This window comes from Talpa occidentalis, unplaced genomic scaffold, assembly GCF_014898055.3.
Source record: "Talpa occidentalis isolate TD23 unplaced genomic scaffold, MPIMG_talOcc4v2.1 talOcc4.8, whole genome shotgun sequence".
In the NCBI taxonomy this organism is placed as follows: domain Eukaryota; kingdom Metazoa; phylum Chordata; class Mammalia; order Eulipotyphla; family Talpidae; genus Talpa; species Talpa occidentalis.
This window is the reverse complement of record NW_023605194.1, coordinates 31,700,637-31,715,622: the sequence shown is the minus strand read 5'-3', so window position 1 is coordinate 31,715,622 and position 14,986 is coordinate 31,700,637. Positions and strand designations below refer to the sequence as shown.

General features: G+C 54.8%; 1 protein-coding gene across 3 annotated transcripts; it reads left to right on the top strand.

Annotated features, from left to right (window-relative positions):
- The first annotated feature begins 1,263 nt into the window (after positions 1-1,263).
- Positions 1,264-8,737, top strand: GPRIN2 (G protein regulated inducer of neurite outgrowth 2). 3 transcript variants are annotated; one of them, XM_037497093.1, is made up of 2 exons: positions 1,264-1,380; positions 6,267-8,737. In XM_037497093.1, the coding sequence occupies exon 2, from the start codon at positions 6,276-6,278 to the stop codon at positions 7,647-7,649; it is 1,374 nt and encodes a 457-aa protein (XP_037352990.1). In that variant the 5' UTR covers positions 1,264-1,380; positions 6,267-6,275; the 3' UTR covers positions 7,650-8,737. The 3 variants fall into 3 exon arrangements, with proteins under 3 accessions (XP_037352990.1, XP_037352989.1, XP_054546119.1); XM_037497092.2 differs by having other exon boundaries at positions 1,347-1,380; positions 6,270-8,737; XM_054690144.1 differs by lacking the exon at positions 1,264-1,380 and adding an exon at positions 1,935-2,224.
- The last annotated feature ends 6,249 nt before the right edge of the window (positions 8,738-14,986 follow it).

Below are 14,986 nucleotides of genomic sequence, written 5' to 3'. Positions count from 1 at the left end.
TTTTACCGCCTGTTCCAGTGGGTGGGTGGTAGAAACCCCTCCAGGGTGAAAGGGGCGGGGACTAGCCTGGGCTAGCGGACTTTTGTGGAGTCAGGGCACGGGAAGCAGGATAGTGACCGTTGGAGATTGGGGGATGTTGAGGGAACCGAGTGCTAAGGCCCCCCTGCCAGCAAAGGGCAGTGGGTCTGGGCACGCTCCAGGGATAGGGTGCGGGAGGGGGGTCTGGGGGCTGTAGGGAGCCATGGAAAGTGTTGCAGGCTCTGAGCACCTGGGAATGGGCTGGGGGTTGGTTTGGGGAGGAGGAGGTAGAAGTGGGAGAGGGAAGGGGCCGGGAAGGGGTGGGAGAACTGGGGTCTTGGCTTGGAGCAGGGCCCCAACTCTGGGGATGGGTCTGAGAGGCAGGGGTAGTGGGAGTCGGGTCGCTTCCTCTGAGGACAAGACCAGGAGCGCGGAGGGGCCCTGGAGGCGGAGCTGAAAAAACAGGGATCGGTCTCGGTCTCGGAGTCTGCGGTGCTGAGAGGATGGGACTGTGGGATCCCGGGCTTGGAGACGGGGGTCCGTCGGGCTGCGACCGGGAGGGAGCAGGCCTGGTATCTGAGGGAGTGGGTCCTGGGGCCTGGGGTTTCCAGGACACGAGCCCGACGCTTGCGAAGGGCGGAGCCGGGATGACGGCGGACGGGGGCCGGGTGGTGGGGAAGGAGGTCACCAGGGGGCTGGTGGGCCACGGTGCGGGGCGCGGAGCTGGAGGGGAGCAGGGGGGCTCTGAGGAAGGGGCCTGGGGGTTGGGTCTGGGGCTGGAGGATTTTGGGGAGCGGAGCCTGGGTCTTGGGGACGGCGGGGTCGGGTGGAAGACGAGTACACTGTTGGGAAAGCCTATAAAAAAGGGGTTCATGGTGGGAGCAGCGCAGAAAGACAGGGAACAGTGGAGGCCCGGCGTGAGGAGGGACTCGAGGGAGGACCGGGGACTTGGGGGCAGAGGCGGGGAGCCCGAGGGAAGGGCTGATGGGCGGAGGCGGACACGCGGACGGAGGGCCCGGGGGGCGGGGGGCGGGGCTCGGCCAGGGGGCGGGGCTCGGCCAGGGGGCGGGGCTCGGCCAGGGGGCGGGGCCTGGGCGCCGGCCGGCGGGCGGAGCAGCGCGGGGGCGGGCCCAGGTGAGCAGGGCCACCGCCCCCCGCCCCGCCTCCCCGGGTCCCCGGCCGCGAGCCGCCCTTCGGCCCTCCCCGGCGCGGGCTTCGCGGTCCGACGGACGGCGGCTGGTGGCGTCTTGGGCCCAGGCCGGGTCTGGCCCCGGCTCCATCTTGGGCCGCAGTGCTGGCACCTGTGGAGGCCGCAGGAGCAGCGCTTTCAACGACCCGCGCTGCCCTCGGGTGGGCGAGAGGGTGAGAGGGCGTCTCCGTGTGCGCGGGTGCAGGGGGTTGGGGGGGGTGGTCGGCGCCCCACTCCCAGCGCGGCGGAACCCCGCTCTCCGCCTCGCCCTGCGCTCAGCCCCTTCCCATCCCTGCCCGGCGCTCCGCGCTCCCCATGGCAGCATCCTTCCTCCCGTCTCTTCTCGCCGCCTGTCCGGCCCCCTCTTAGCTCATCTGCCCATCCTCCCATTTTTCAATACTTAGCCCAGGGCCCCGACTTTGTCTGCCCCCATTCGTACTCCTGTGGTTTCTCTTTCGCATTCCTGCGCCCCTTTCCCTTCGCCATTTCCCACCCCACTCGCCTCCCACCGCCCCTAGCCCAGATCTCCCTGCCCGCATTCTCCTGCCCCGCAGATCCGTGTCCAGCCACTGCCTCTGCTGCTGGGAAGGTCGGTAGCTTAGTTTCAGTGTGGAGTATTTCTCCCTGAATCTGGGTGGGCCTAGGGAACAGAGCATAGCCCTGGGGGAGAGTGTATGGTGTGCTGTGTTCAGGCCTTTGGTTTAGCAGCCAGAGACAGCTCGATTGGTGTGCAGAGTGCAGCTGTGCAGATGCTGTTTCCTGCCTGCTCCCACAGCACTGGGGACCTGTGGTTCTACCTTTGTGTGTCCAAAGTGGGAAGCATGCCTTTGCTGGTGCATCAGTCCATGGGTGGCTGTGAGCTTGAAGGTGGGGACACACCAGCCACCTGGGAAGCTTTTGGTTTTGGGCAGCTGGGTGGGGAGGCTTATTCTTCACTCTAGGTGTCTCTTGGAATGTAGGAGCAAATCCTTTTCTGAGGAGGAAGAGCTGGGGCTGCTGGGGACCTGGACCTTTCTGGTGAGAGAGCCAAGTCCTTGAGACCTTGTTGCACTGTTACTCCCAAATCTTTTTTCGGTGCAGCTTGTGATCTGAGGCATCTCCTTTGTAAGGCCCCTTTATCCTTTCTGTGATGGGCTGGTTTTGTCCCCTCCAAACACTCTTCAGTAGCTCAGGTGTGCTCTTAGTTGCCTTGTGCAATTTTGACTTTCAGCTCCCTTGCTAGCCCCCTTGTGGTGCGGGGATGAGTCAGACCACCTGCTGGAGGTTGCCACCCCCCTACTATGGATTTGGATTTGTGGGGTGTGCAACCCTACCTGGTGCCGAGGTGTCAGGCTATTTTTAACATTTAGACAGTTTTCCCTCATGACCATGTGGGTTTGCTTTACCTATTTTAGTTTTTCTGAGCAGAAGTCATCATTCAGTTACCTATCCTAATGAAAGGTGATTTATTTGGATGCCACGTGTGGTCAGAGATGGGGCCTACATGTGGTCACCTTAATAGTCCCCGCACATCCTCAAAGGCCTGGACTTCTCTGTTGGAGTGACAGAATCTCTAATTATGCTGATCTAATTGTCTCTTTGGATGGACCATTCTGGAAGTTTCTGCAGAAATGGGAGCTTTTATTCAAAATGACATTGGTTGATTGCTGCATGTGAGGCTCACTGAATCTTCACTTACCGACAAGCAGCCTTGAGGTCACAGGACATTGCCTGGATCACAGGTTTGATTGGCGTCAAATGTGTAAGAGACAACGTAAGGTGTCACCCAAAGAACTAAGGATTTAGATATTGCTACATGACTGTCCTTTATATTGTGCTAAAGCATCTTACTACTTTTCTTGCCTACTCCTTTTCCTCATTCCTCTAGGGCTCTTTAAGGTGAAAGTAGAGCCATAGCCATTCCCATGGTTTTTAAGGTCTGTGGGCTTGCGAGTCTGGGCATTTGCAATGAAGAACCCAAGCTTGTGTGCACACGTGTGCCCGCGTGCATGCATGTACATGCATGTGCATCCTCCCAAATTAAGGCTTAAAATAGGCTGGTTAACTCAGTGTAGAATGGGACTTTATCTATGCTGGGGATGACGAGGTCCATGATTGGCTGAAGGTAGAAAGGATTGGGAAGTGAGACTAGACACTAGGGTGTCTCTGACTTCCTAAAAGACCTTTTCATGCAATGATAGCTTTAGCACAAGTTACTCCTGATGGGAAGGAGGGAGACAGATTATCATTAACAATATCAGTTCTAGACAGTTCATATGCCATCATGTTTAGTCCTCACAATAATCCTGCAGGGCGAGATTTACTTTCATTTTGCAGATTGGGGAAACTAAGGCTCAAAGAGATAAGGTGACCGACCACCTGAAGACACTCAGGCAGGAAGGTTTAGCCACTCGCCAGCTGTGCCCTTGGGGAAGTCACTAAACCTCTCTGCTCTTCTGGCCTCCTTGGCCCTAGAATGGGGATGATGCTTTATCTTTTTTTTTTTTTTAAAGATTTATTTATTTATGCATACAATAACCGGGGTATAAGCCAGAGGTGTTGGGGGGAGGGTGAGAGGTTTCACCAGAGACAGAGTGGGGAACAGAACACGCCGATCTACTGAAATACACTGCTGAGGGGAGCAGCTGGTGAGACAGGAGAGGTCTGCTGTGCCATGTGGGTTAGCAGTCTGGCTAGGTATAAAACTCATGCTGCAGTGGCTGGTGATAGCTTGATTGGGCTGTCTTTAACCCCTGCACCACCAGAGAGGCCCTGATGCTTATCTTATGTGGTTGTTCTGAGAACCAGTTAAGACAATGCTGGAAAGAATGTGGCACGAGCCCGACTCATGGTGGGTAACTGGGTACCATAAGCTATTATTATTTTCACTGTGATTGTTAGGACTTTGTGATCCTTCTCTGTCCCTATGTCTACCTTAGAACTTCTGGAGGGCAGGGCCTGGGTCCTAGTCTTCTCTTGCCTACTCCTTTTCCTCATTCCTCTAGAGACCAGTGTGACATTCCTGTCCAGGCTAGGACCGTATGGTAGTCATCAGCCCACGTGGCCATTGAAGTTGAAATTAGTTAGTTTGAGTAAAATTAGAAATTCAGTTTCTCGGTCACATTAGTGACCTGCCAAGTGGTCCCAAGTGGACGGTGCCAAGTAGAATCCTTCCAGCATCACAAGAGGTGTGCTGAGCTGGACTCTGCAGTAAACCTTGAGCTCCTGGAGGACTGCTGCTCCAGAAACATCTGCACCTTGGCCCGAACAGCTGCCAGCCACCTCCTGAGCCCCGGGAAGGCCAGTGTGTGTAATTATGCAGAAACTGAGTTCCTGAGAAAGCCTTCCCACATCCCCTTTCATGTGGCCTTTCTCCCCTGGCCAGAGCAGTTGGTTTCCTGGTAGTTCTTATCAGCCCAGGGCTGGGAGGGCAGGACTAGGATTGCCCAAACTGTGACTGTTGCCTGTGCCCCCACCCTGTTTCTCCAGCCAGTCTTGCCTGGCAGGGAGTCCCAGGGTGGTTTTCCTGATACACACCTGATAACAGTCCCAGCTCCCCTGACCCCTCTCACTCCCTCTGGGCCCTCTCCCTGCCCCCAGCCTGCTGCTCCTCTCCTGTGCTCTGACCATAGGACCTCCACCTTCTGCTCACCTAGTTCCTTACCCTCAGGCAGCTTCTCGTTCCTCTCCCTCAGGCCTTGAGGACTCTTATGGCTGGTCCGCCAGGAAGACTATTCTGATCGTCACACAAATCGAGCTCCCCTGCTTTAAAGACACCCTCTCTCCTTCAGACCCTGTTTTTGGTACTCAGCCCTTTCCTCTGTGGGTTTACTGTTGTATTCACTTATTCTCTCTGTCATAACATTCTCTGAATGCCAGCTGTGTGCCAGGTCAATGCTGGATGCTGGGCAGACAGTGGGGGACAGGCCACAAGGCTGACTTTGACCGGTTCTGGCTGGTGGGAGGCTCGCAGTTGGCCAGACTCTTCCATCCAGGCCAGACAGTGCTCAGCCAGAGATGATGCTGGCATGCTGTAGTTCTCAGGAGATAGCTGTGGAATGAACAAATGCCATCAGTGCATGAAGAACTGATGTGAGGCCCTCTCCCTTGCCTGGAAGCAGAGATTGCAACCAGGGAGCTCCTTTCTCCTTTCCAGCTTCCAAGACTGAGTCCTGGAGACATGACAGCTCAGCCAGGCTAGGCCAGAGGGGGAGGAGAGGTGTTATGGGAGAACTCAGTGAGGTCCTCATGGTGTCTTCTATTCATTGCTTTTTCATCCCCCTCACCTCCTCCCAGCCTCTGTACAAGGAGGCCCCAGTGCAGACTGAGATGGCTACTAACAGTCCTGGGAGGAACCCGGCTAGTATTTACCCACTGGGCATCACTGGTTATTAAAATACGGACTAAGAACTGTTGTACCAGGGCCTCCCTGGTCGTGCAAGGGGTTAAGCATCGCACTATGAAGCAATCCGCAGCCTCTGCAGCATGAGCTTGATCCCCGGCAGAGAGAGGAACTCACATGGCGCAGCAGACCTCTCCTGTCTTGCCCGCTGCTCCCCTCAGCAGTGTTCAGTCAGTCTGCCTGTTCTCCTGTTCTGTTCCCCACTCTGTCTCTGGTGAATCCTCTCACCGCCAACCCCCCTCCCCAGCATCTCTGGCCTGTGCCCCAGCTCTTGTATGCATAAATAAATAAACCTTTAAAAAAAAAAAAGAGCTATTGTACCAAAGGGCCTGCCCCCAAAGCCCCAGTGGACTTGGCTTTTGCCCTGGATTCACCTCCCTCTCCATGTCGAACAATAAAATCAATAGCTGGCATGGTGGGAGGGCCTCAGGACCCTACTCTAGGACTGAGTCTAATGATTCTGTACTGTTTACAGATGTTTGTTATGTCATCCCTGTGCATGTGTGATGACTTTGATTTGAAGTGTGACGTCCTGTACCTGTTTTGTGTGTGGCTGTGACCCTTCGGCATCTGGGACTGAAGCTGTCCCCTCGTAGTGTCTAGCACCATGTGAGCTCACAGCAGAATCCACTGAGGTGCTGCCACCTAACTCAACTCCAATCCCTCCTCTTTCTCCAGCAGGCAGCCATGAGCACCAGCAACCCCAAGCCAGATGCCCGGACACCTCTGAGCCCCCGTTCACAGCCCTTGTCCCGGAGCTCTTCAAGCCTGCTGAGTGAAGGCCGGGGGCAGAGACCAGAGCTCCGCAAGACTGCCAGCAGCACTGTGTGGCAGGCCCAGCCAGTTGAAGCTGGTGACAGTCCCAGGGTCCTGGAGGAAGAGGGACACCAGACTGAGAGCGTGGAGCAGGCACAGGCCTCCAGCCCCCGGCCCAGTGCTGTGGGCCACTGGCGGAGCAGCACTGTGGGCAATGTGTCCACTGTGGGTGGTAGGGACCTGTGTTGCCTGCGGGCCCCCAGCGCCACTGCTGTGCAGAGGAGTCACTCGGACCTGGTCCGTACTACCCAGACCCGGGGCCCCGGTGGTGCTCAGAAGGCCAGCCTCAGCTGCTCAGCCCTTGGCAGCTCACCGGTCCACAGGACTCGTCTGCAGCCTAGCAGTACTGCTGGGCAGGGAGACCAGGACCCTTCAGGTCTGGAAAGGGACCTGGGTCCGGAGGATGGAACTTCAGACTCAGCCTGGACCCTGGGAGAGGTGTGGGTGCCGCCACTAGACCTGGGAGACCTGGGAAGCACAACTGCCCACAGCAGCAGCCCCCTGGCCATGCCCAAAACCACTGGGCAGCTGGCCACCACCTCCTGCCATGCCCTCCCCCCAGCAGCTCTACTCTGTGGCGTGAGGGAGGTGGGAGCTGGTGGTTGTTGCCATGCCCTGCCTGCCCGACGGATCCTGACCTTTCCCAAACTAGTGGCATCAGTGAGTGAATCTGGGTTGCAGGCTCAGCATGGGGTGAAGTTTCAGTGTACATTGCCTGGAGGGTTTCCTGGGCATTCCCACTGCTGTGCCCACCCTTGGGGTCCTACCAGGTTAGCCACAGAGCCTGGCTCTAGGACCAAGGATGTGTGTACCATGACCTCAGCCAGTGACTTGGCCCCCACGTGGGCATCTCCTCCGTCATCCCAGGATGCTGGTGTGCAGGTGGCTCCCATAGCCACCTGCAAGGCTGTGGCCACCAGTCCACCCCTGGAAGCCCCTGTGGCCTTGCACACATTTCCAGAGGTAGCTCTGGAGTCTAGCCCAGAGGAAGCACCATCCCCTGTACGGGATGTGCGATGGGATGCTGAGGGCATGACATGGGAGGTGTATGGAGCTGCTGTGGACCCTGAGGTGCTTGGTGTGGCCATCCAGAAGCACCTGGAGATGCAGTTTGAGCAACTGCAGCGGGTGCCCCCCAGTGAAGATAGTCTGTCTGCAGAGGGCCGGAGGGGGCCACTGCGAGCTGTCATGCAGTCCCTGCGGCGCCCCAGCTGCTGTGGCTGTTCCAGTGCAGCCCCTGAGTGATGAGCTGTAGCTGTCAGAGTGGGCCTTGAGCCATGGATTTGCCCCTGGGCTAAGGACAGAGACAGTGGAGACACTGCCCACTGGATCTGCTGGCAGCCATGGACATATCTCAGCTGTCTGCTGCCTACAGACCTCAAGACTGCAGCTTGGGGGCTTCCTGCTCCATGAAGCTGGACTGGTTTTTAAGGGCTTGATTCCAAGAACCACATCTCTGCACATCTTGGGCTCTGAACTTTGGGACAGGGTCTCAGCACTGTGCATAAGGGAAATGCTGGTTTTTCTCTAAAGGTACCTGATCTTCTCTTCAGTGTTTCCTCCCAACTCCACCATGACTTCCCCCCTTAGATTCTTGGTGGTTTTTTTTTAAAGCAATGCTAAAATATAACAAATTCTTGACATGCAAGAGGGCTCCAAGTGGCAGGTACTGCCTCGGTCTTTAGGGAAGGGAACTGACATTGTTGGGGCCTCCTGCCTGCCACACACGGTGAACCATCACCTTGTTGGTTCTTTATCTCTTCACTTGTTTTGCTGATGTAACCACAGGCATTTGGCTGATGTGCCTCAAGCTGGCAGAGTCATAGCCAGGACTGGCTGAAGCCTGGGACATTTCCCCATGGCACAGTGTCTTACAGGCAGTCATGAACAAGAAGAATTTGTTGGGCCCGTTCTCTGTGCAAGGTCCTGGGGATTCCTCCAGGAAATGATAGGCTACTGGTGCCTTCACTGACCTCAGCGTGTGAGGTACTAGGGTGCTGAGTGTTATAGAAGGGCCACCAGCTGGCATGGGGTACTTCTAAGGGCCAACCCCCAGGTATGTCATTGTGTCAGAGGCTGGACTCAGTAAGGGATGAACAGGTGGCCACCTGTCCCCAAATATGTTGCAGTGCCTGAGATTGCACTATTATTCCTTTGGTTTATGGGTTTATTTCCAGCTGGTGTAATTCTTTGAAGGAGGGAGTGTAGGTAAGGATAAAGGGAAGGATCTTAGGGTGAAGACCCCCATGGGGTGGGATATGACTGGCTGTGAGCTATAGATGGCAGGGAAGTATGTGGTTCTATTTGCCCAGTCCTGCCCACATGACTGATATAAGCCAAAAGTGGGGATTAGGGGTTCAGGGGGGGAGTGGAGTGGGGAAACCAGTATACAGGACCTTGGCAAAGCCTGGCTTCATTGCCCTAGGATGTCAAGGCCTGTGGAAGATGGCAGTGGGCTTGTGTCTTCATCCAGGGGCTTATCGCTAAAGAACCCAAGCTCCTGGGACAGAATCTGCCAGCCTACCCTGTGAGGGAGCAGGAGGTGAGCCTGTTTAGGGTTACCTGGCTTGGGAGCATGGAGTAAGGGCCCAGATATAGCCTGCTACTTGGGCCCCCTTCTGCACCTAGGTACCCAGGACCTGACACCTAGCGTACCTTTCCCCACCCCCAAGAACCTGGTACTCACTGATGTGGAAAGGACTCATGCAACACTGGGCAACTTCTAAAGCAGGATAGGCATTGTCATAAGCCAAGGGGGGCCAGGAGACACTGGAGAAATGACTAGAGTGGAAGATGTTGTGGGAGAGAATCAAAAAGAGTGTAGGCTGGAGGGGTGTGTGTGTGTGTGTGTGTGTGTGTGTGTGTGTGTGTGTGAACTCACCAGAGACAGATGGAGAACAGAAAAGGAATTTATTGAAATACACTCCTGAGCCAAGCAGCAGGTGTGATGGGAGAGCCTAGACGGTCCCTAGGCCCTAGACGCCAGGCATCAGTGACTGGCTAAGATATCTGGCTTTGGACATGTCCTGACACAGGAGGATTATCAGCTTCCTGGCCCGGTTCCCAAGGCAGTCCCATCCACTCCCCTTATCCAGTTAAGCCTCCCAAACTTGTCTGCTGGGCAGGGAGTGGGCGCTCAGTTTTTTTACCTTAGTAATGATACCACGAAAGAAGAGAGGCGGGAGCCCTGGGGGATGTGGGTGTGGGAGCCAAGGAGGGCTGTTAGGGGCAACACAACACAAAGCGAAAGAAGGTGGAGTCCATAAATTCTAGCTTGCTACTGACCCCAAGCTGCCTCCGTGTTTACCCACTGAGTTGGGAGGTGTATGCGGGAGCCATTAGGGCGCTCCCTGGATCCTGGGTTCTTGAGTGCTCTGAGAAACAGAAATAATAGAGACTCTAATCCTGTGGGTGCCAAGTAAGGATTTATGAAAGCTTGTGCAACTCAGCACAAGGGAGTCAGCATCAGGGACAGGATCTATATGTATGCTGCTCTCGGAGAAACGGGTGGAAACTTTAGTTAAGCAGTTTTTACCCAGTGTAACTAGAGGGTTGGAGTTCTTCACTCTTTCAGTGAGCTCATTCCATCTGTGGAACCTGTGATCTGGTGCCTGTGACCTCTTCAGGGTGGATGCCCTATCATTAGCAGAGAAGGTTAGTGGTAAAAACTTTATCTGGAGTTTGTGTTGGGGAGATAATCCTTCCTAGAGATAGGGACAGTCACATCTGAATGTGGGCAGCTGACCTTGCCTGCATCTTCAGTGGAGAAGATGCTGCTTTCTACTTTATGACGACAGTCTGCCTCGGCCTGAGTCCATGTCCCTATCATGGAGTTTCCTGAGACGCACAGGACCCTGTCTCCTCCCTAATACAGCAGGGCTGGGACATGGTTAGGCAACTAACTACTGGACCTTGAACAATGCACCTTCTGAAGGGCAGGAAAGTCAGGCTGGCTCTCCTGAAACCCGCCTTTATTGGAATTTTTGATAATTTTTTGGTATTAATCCTGATTTAAAAACGTACTAAAATGCTATCTTGATGACAGAGTCTTTTGACACCTAAAATTTTGTGCCTGGTCCCTGCCTGGTCTCCTTCCCCAGGGTCTCGCTCCCCTGCGGTAGGACATCCGGGCTGCGAGCAAAGACGCCATTTTTCTCTCGGCTCCAGACCCCTACCCCTGGCAGGTGCAGGGCGGCTCCCGGGAGGATAGAGCTCTCGGGAGCTGGAGGTGGGGTGGTGAGTTGGCAGCCGCAGTTCCAGGCCGGTTGGGTGGGTCGGGACCTGGAACTGGGAGTCGGGCGGCAGCTGGCGGGTGGCCCGGGGAGGAGCCCGGGCGCCCCCTACTGGCCACCGAGCCGCTCCAACGCGGGCCCCGCTCCCACCTGCCTCTCACCCCTCCCCCCACACCCTCCAGCCCTCCCCCTCCCCGTGCTCTGCCCCCATCCCCTCCCCCGTCTATCACCCCCCATCCCTCCAGGGCATCAGCCCGGGGTTCAGTCCAGAGTCTTCGCCTGAGGCGGGGCGGCGGGTGGGAGGTGGTGAGGGGAGCGGCTGAGTGTCACTACCAGGTAAGGTCCTGCAGCTTGATCGCTCCTCTGGACTCTCCCCGCCAACCAGGGCTGCAAGATGGAAGATTCCAGAGAAGAGGCTAGAGATGGAGACTGTGTCGGGACTGGAGTCCTGGGAGGGGCCCTTGGACGGGAAGCCATTCTTGCTGTACTTACACTTCTGACGCTGGGGGCTAGATGTGGGAGCCTTGGTCATTCCACCCTGAACTCGGTTGTGCTTTTGTCACCCTTTTTTGGCTTATTTACCTGGAGCCTCTAGGTCGTGTGATGGTCGCACCCAGAGAGGGTCCTACCCCGAGAGGGTCCTCTTCCTGGGTCATGGGAGAGCAGCCAGGATGGCCGCCGCCTCTCAGGGGATTGACCCTGTCTGGCAGAAAGAAAGCACAGGGAGGCAGTGGCGGGCAGTGGGCTGAGGAGGAGCCTCTGAGCTGAGTTGGCTGTCAAAGTGGCCCTGGGGCCTAAAGTTCATTGAGGTAGGGTCTTTCCCCCTGTCATGTGCTGCCTGGCATCTCCACCTTGCTAGAGGTTGGGAAGAGAGAGGTTTTAGTTGTCAAGAGGACCCCTTGGGCAGGGCTTGTGGTGGCTGTTAATAACTAACAGAGCTGGAAAGAATTTTAAAACTGATTTTTCAATAGGGAAGAAGAGACTTAGTATAGAACTGAGCTCCAGTCTCAATACAGCATGGACAAGTGGGGATTCATAGTGAGGGTGGGGGTCAGTGGATGGAAAATTACTAAGAGGAAAGACAGGACTGGGGAGTGTCCTACTTAAACCTACTAGACGCCAGAGTCATCAGATACCCAGGGAGGGGGTGAGGAATTTGATCAGATATTGAAGGTGATCAGATATCAAGGGTGGGGGATTCTAGCCAAACTAACTAGAAAGATTCCTGCCACGCAGGCCCAGCAGGGATGGATTTCTGGGTGGAGTCCTAGAGGGCTTGGAGGAGCCTCACTAGAGTTTGGTCAAGGACAGTGTTGTTGTCAGGGGCCATGTGGGAGCAGTTCCCTCCTCCATAGGCAGGATTTAGAGGGGGAGCAGCTGGGAGCCTGGTCATTCTGAGGCTAGCTGGGGAGGAGAGAAGCTCCAAAATTTCTGAGAGCATCTGTTCCCAAAGTCTGGGGCAGGGACCCCCAGGGATTGTTGAGGTAGAAGGGCTTTGTGGAAGGGGAGCCTACAGACATGATTGGTTCTCACTTCCTGTTCCCGTGCTTTTGCTACCTTGTTGCGTCGGACAACACCACACTGACAAATGGGAGTTGTGGAGCAGGCTGCACAATGCAGGATGCTGCTGAAGAGCAAGATCCTGGCCTTTTATTCACACATGTAATTGGTTATAAGGAAATTAAGGAGATTAAAGAAAGGGGAAGGGTGTAGAAGATTAGGGATTGTGAGTCTGCCCTCCAGGCACTTCTAATCTACTTGATGATACACCCTAATCCCCAGCCATGGTTCTGATCTTATCAACAAGGCGCTCCACTGATCAGCTTCTGGGGTCCCTTGTCATACATCAGTCCTCGGCCCACAGGGCATTCTGGACATATCTTGTGATGCATAACCTTCCCAGTGTGATCCAGCTTTGTTCTCTTGTTTGATTTGAAGGGCTTAAGGGTTGGGCTCCTGTTCCTAACTGGCCAGACCACTTTGACCTTGTTTAGGTGACAAAATGGTGGCCAAATAGACTGCCTAGGAGTAGCAGACCCACATTGCCTCTTGGCCCATCCAGAGCTTGGGTGGGAAGAGCTGATTCTGGTTCTGATGGCTAATGGAATTCACCAGCATGGTCTCTGGTTTCTCAAAGGAGTCACAGTTAATGCTTCGACTGGCAAAGAGGGCTGTGATCATTTGCATTTCTCCAATTTATCTTTCATGCAATTCTGAGGTGTGCCTTGGTTCTGTAACAGGGTGGTCCCCAGGAAAGGGGGAGGTTCCAGGTTTCCTGCCCCACCCAAGGGAGGGTAGAGCTGAGCAGGGAGAGAAGAAGCTGCAGAGGAAACTAAGGAAGGAGGCAGGATGGAGCCAGGAGACCTGGAGGAGGCGCATGGAGCCTAGAGACACGTGAAAAAACTGCGCTTGCCTTTTGGTCGTGGACTGGGTGACAAAGATGTGGGTGAGAACTGTGGGGAGGAGACAATGGCAGCTTTTATCTTGATTTTGCTCTTTTCCTTCCGGACTTGTCTGGGTGTTTCTGATCCTTTTCTGTGGGTCCCCACTGGAAGATGCTTTGGGCTTGTGGCAGGCTTTGGGGCATTTTGCTCTTGGCCGATCCCATATGGATGGACTTTTACCCACGAGGGGACGGGTAACTTTGGGTGCTTCATTTAGAAACTAGATTCCTTGCCTTTCCTGTATTGTTTCCTAGTTTTATTAAAGTTCCTTCCCATTAAAGTCTCATATGTTTTGTGTTGATGCGGCAGATGGCAGAACCCTATATAGAATAGGAAGGTTTGCGGGGTTTGAGCTGCCCCTCTCCCTGTCCTATAACAGTTCTAGACCAGAATCAATGTGTTGTAGAGCAACCCCGATACAAAACGGGGTGCCTGACTGTGGGTCCTCACCCGCGCGCTTAAAAGGATTTATCAATGCTCTACTGCAGGCACACGCGAAAGGTTAATAAAAGGTTTATTTACAAGGGAAGGGGAAATGAGGAAATGTACAGCTCTGGGAGAAAAATGGGAGACAAAGTTTTAAATGAGTCCTACCCGATCCGCCGATCAGGAATCCCAAAATGGCACTCTCAGAGTTGGCCGCCAGCCAGGAGCGGTGAAGCCAGGAGGCGAGCGATCGCGAGCCAGAGAGAGAGCAAGGCCCACATGTCTGGTTTTATACCAAACCTGGCTGCTTAACTCCACCCTCAGCTTCCAACAACCTTCCCTTTGGTGGTGATGGGATTTGTCTTTCCCAATGTCCTGATGGCTTTAGTCTGGAGTGGGGGTGGAGTCCACAAAGCCTGTATGAGATTATCTCAGGACATCCTTTCCCCCTAACAATTGTGGTTTCGCTCCCCATGGAACTCACAGGAAGATAGGGAAGGGGTGACCAGTACATTAATACTGTCAACTCTGAATCAGAACTTTTTAGCAAATATTGGGCACTTTGCAGTAGTGATTGTAGGGATTTCTTAAAATAACCTGCGGAGAGCTTTGGCTCACCCTCTTCCACAGACGCAAAAGTTGAGGTTCAGGCCTCCGTGGTGGCACTGAGGCATGAGTTTGATCCCCAGCCAGGGAGCTGACCCACATGGTGCAGCAGACCTCTCCTGTCTCGCCTCAGCAGTGTATTTCAGTAGCTCTGCCTGTTCTGCTCCCCACTCTGTCTCTGGTGAATCCTCTCACCCCACCCTCCCCACCATGCCGCACCTCTGGCCTGGACCCTAGTTCTTGTATGCATAAATAAATCAACTAAATCTAAAAAAAAGAAAAGAAAAATTTGAGGTTCAGAAAGGTAAAGATACTTGACCCTGACCACACCTTTAGTAGGAGGCTGAACCAGGATTCTACTGAAGTACACTGCTGAGCAGCGAAAGAGACAGGAGAGATCTGCTGCGCCATGTGCTCCCTGGCCTGGGATGGAACTCGGGGCTTTGAGGTGGTAGTGTTATAGGGCAGCCCTGATACAAAACGGGGTGCCTGACTGTGGGTCCTCACCCGCGGGCTTAAAAGGACTTATCAATGCTCTACTGCAGGCACACACGAAAGGTTAACAAAAGGTTTATTTACAAGGGAAGGGGAAATGAGGAAATGTACAATTCAGGGAGAAAAGTGGGAGACAAAGTTTTAAATGTGTCTTACCCGATCCGCTGATCAGGAATCCCAAATGGCGCTCTCAGAGCTGGCCGCGAGCCAGGAGCCGTGAAGCCAGGAGGCGAGGAGAGAGCCCCCCCAAGGCCCACCCACGTGTCTGGTTTTTATACCCAACCTGGCTGCTTAACTCCACCCTCAGGTCCCAGCCACCTTCCCTTTGGTGGTGACGGGATTTGTCTTTCCCAATGTCCTGATGGCTTTGGTCTGGAGT

Bases quoted from the DNA above. Each gene is read 5' to 3' on its own strand.
- GPRIN2 (XM_037497093.1), top strand. From the start codon at position 6,276: ATGAGCACCAGCAACCCCAAGCCAGATGCCCGGACACCTCTGAGCCCC.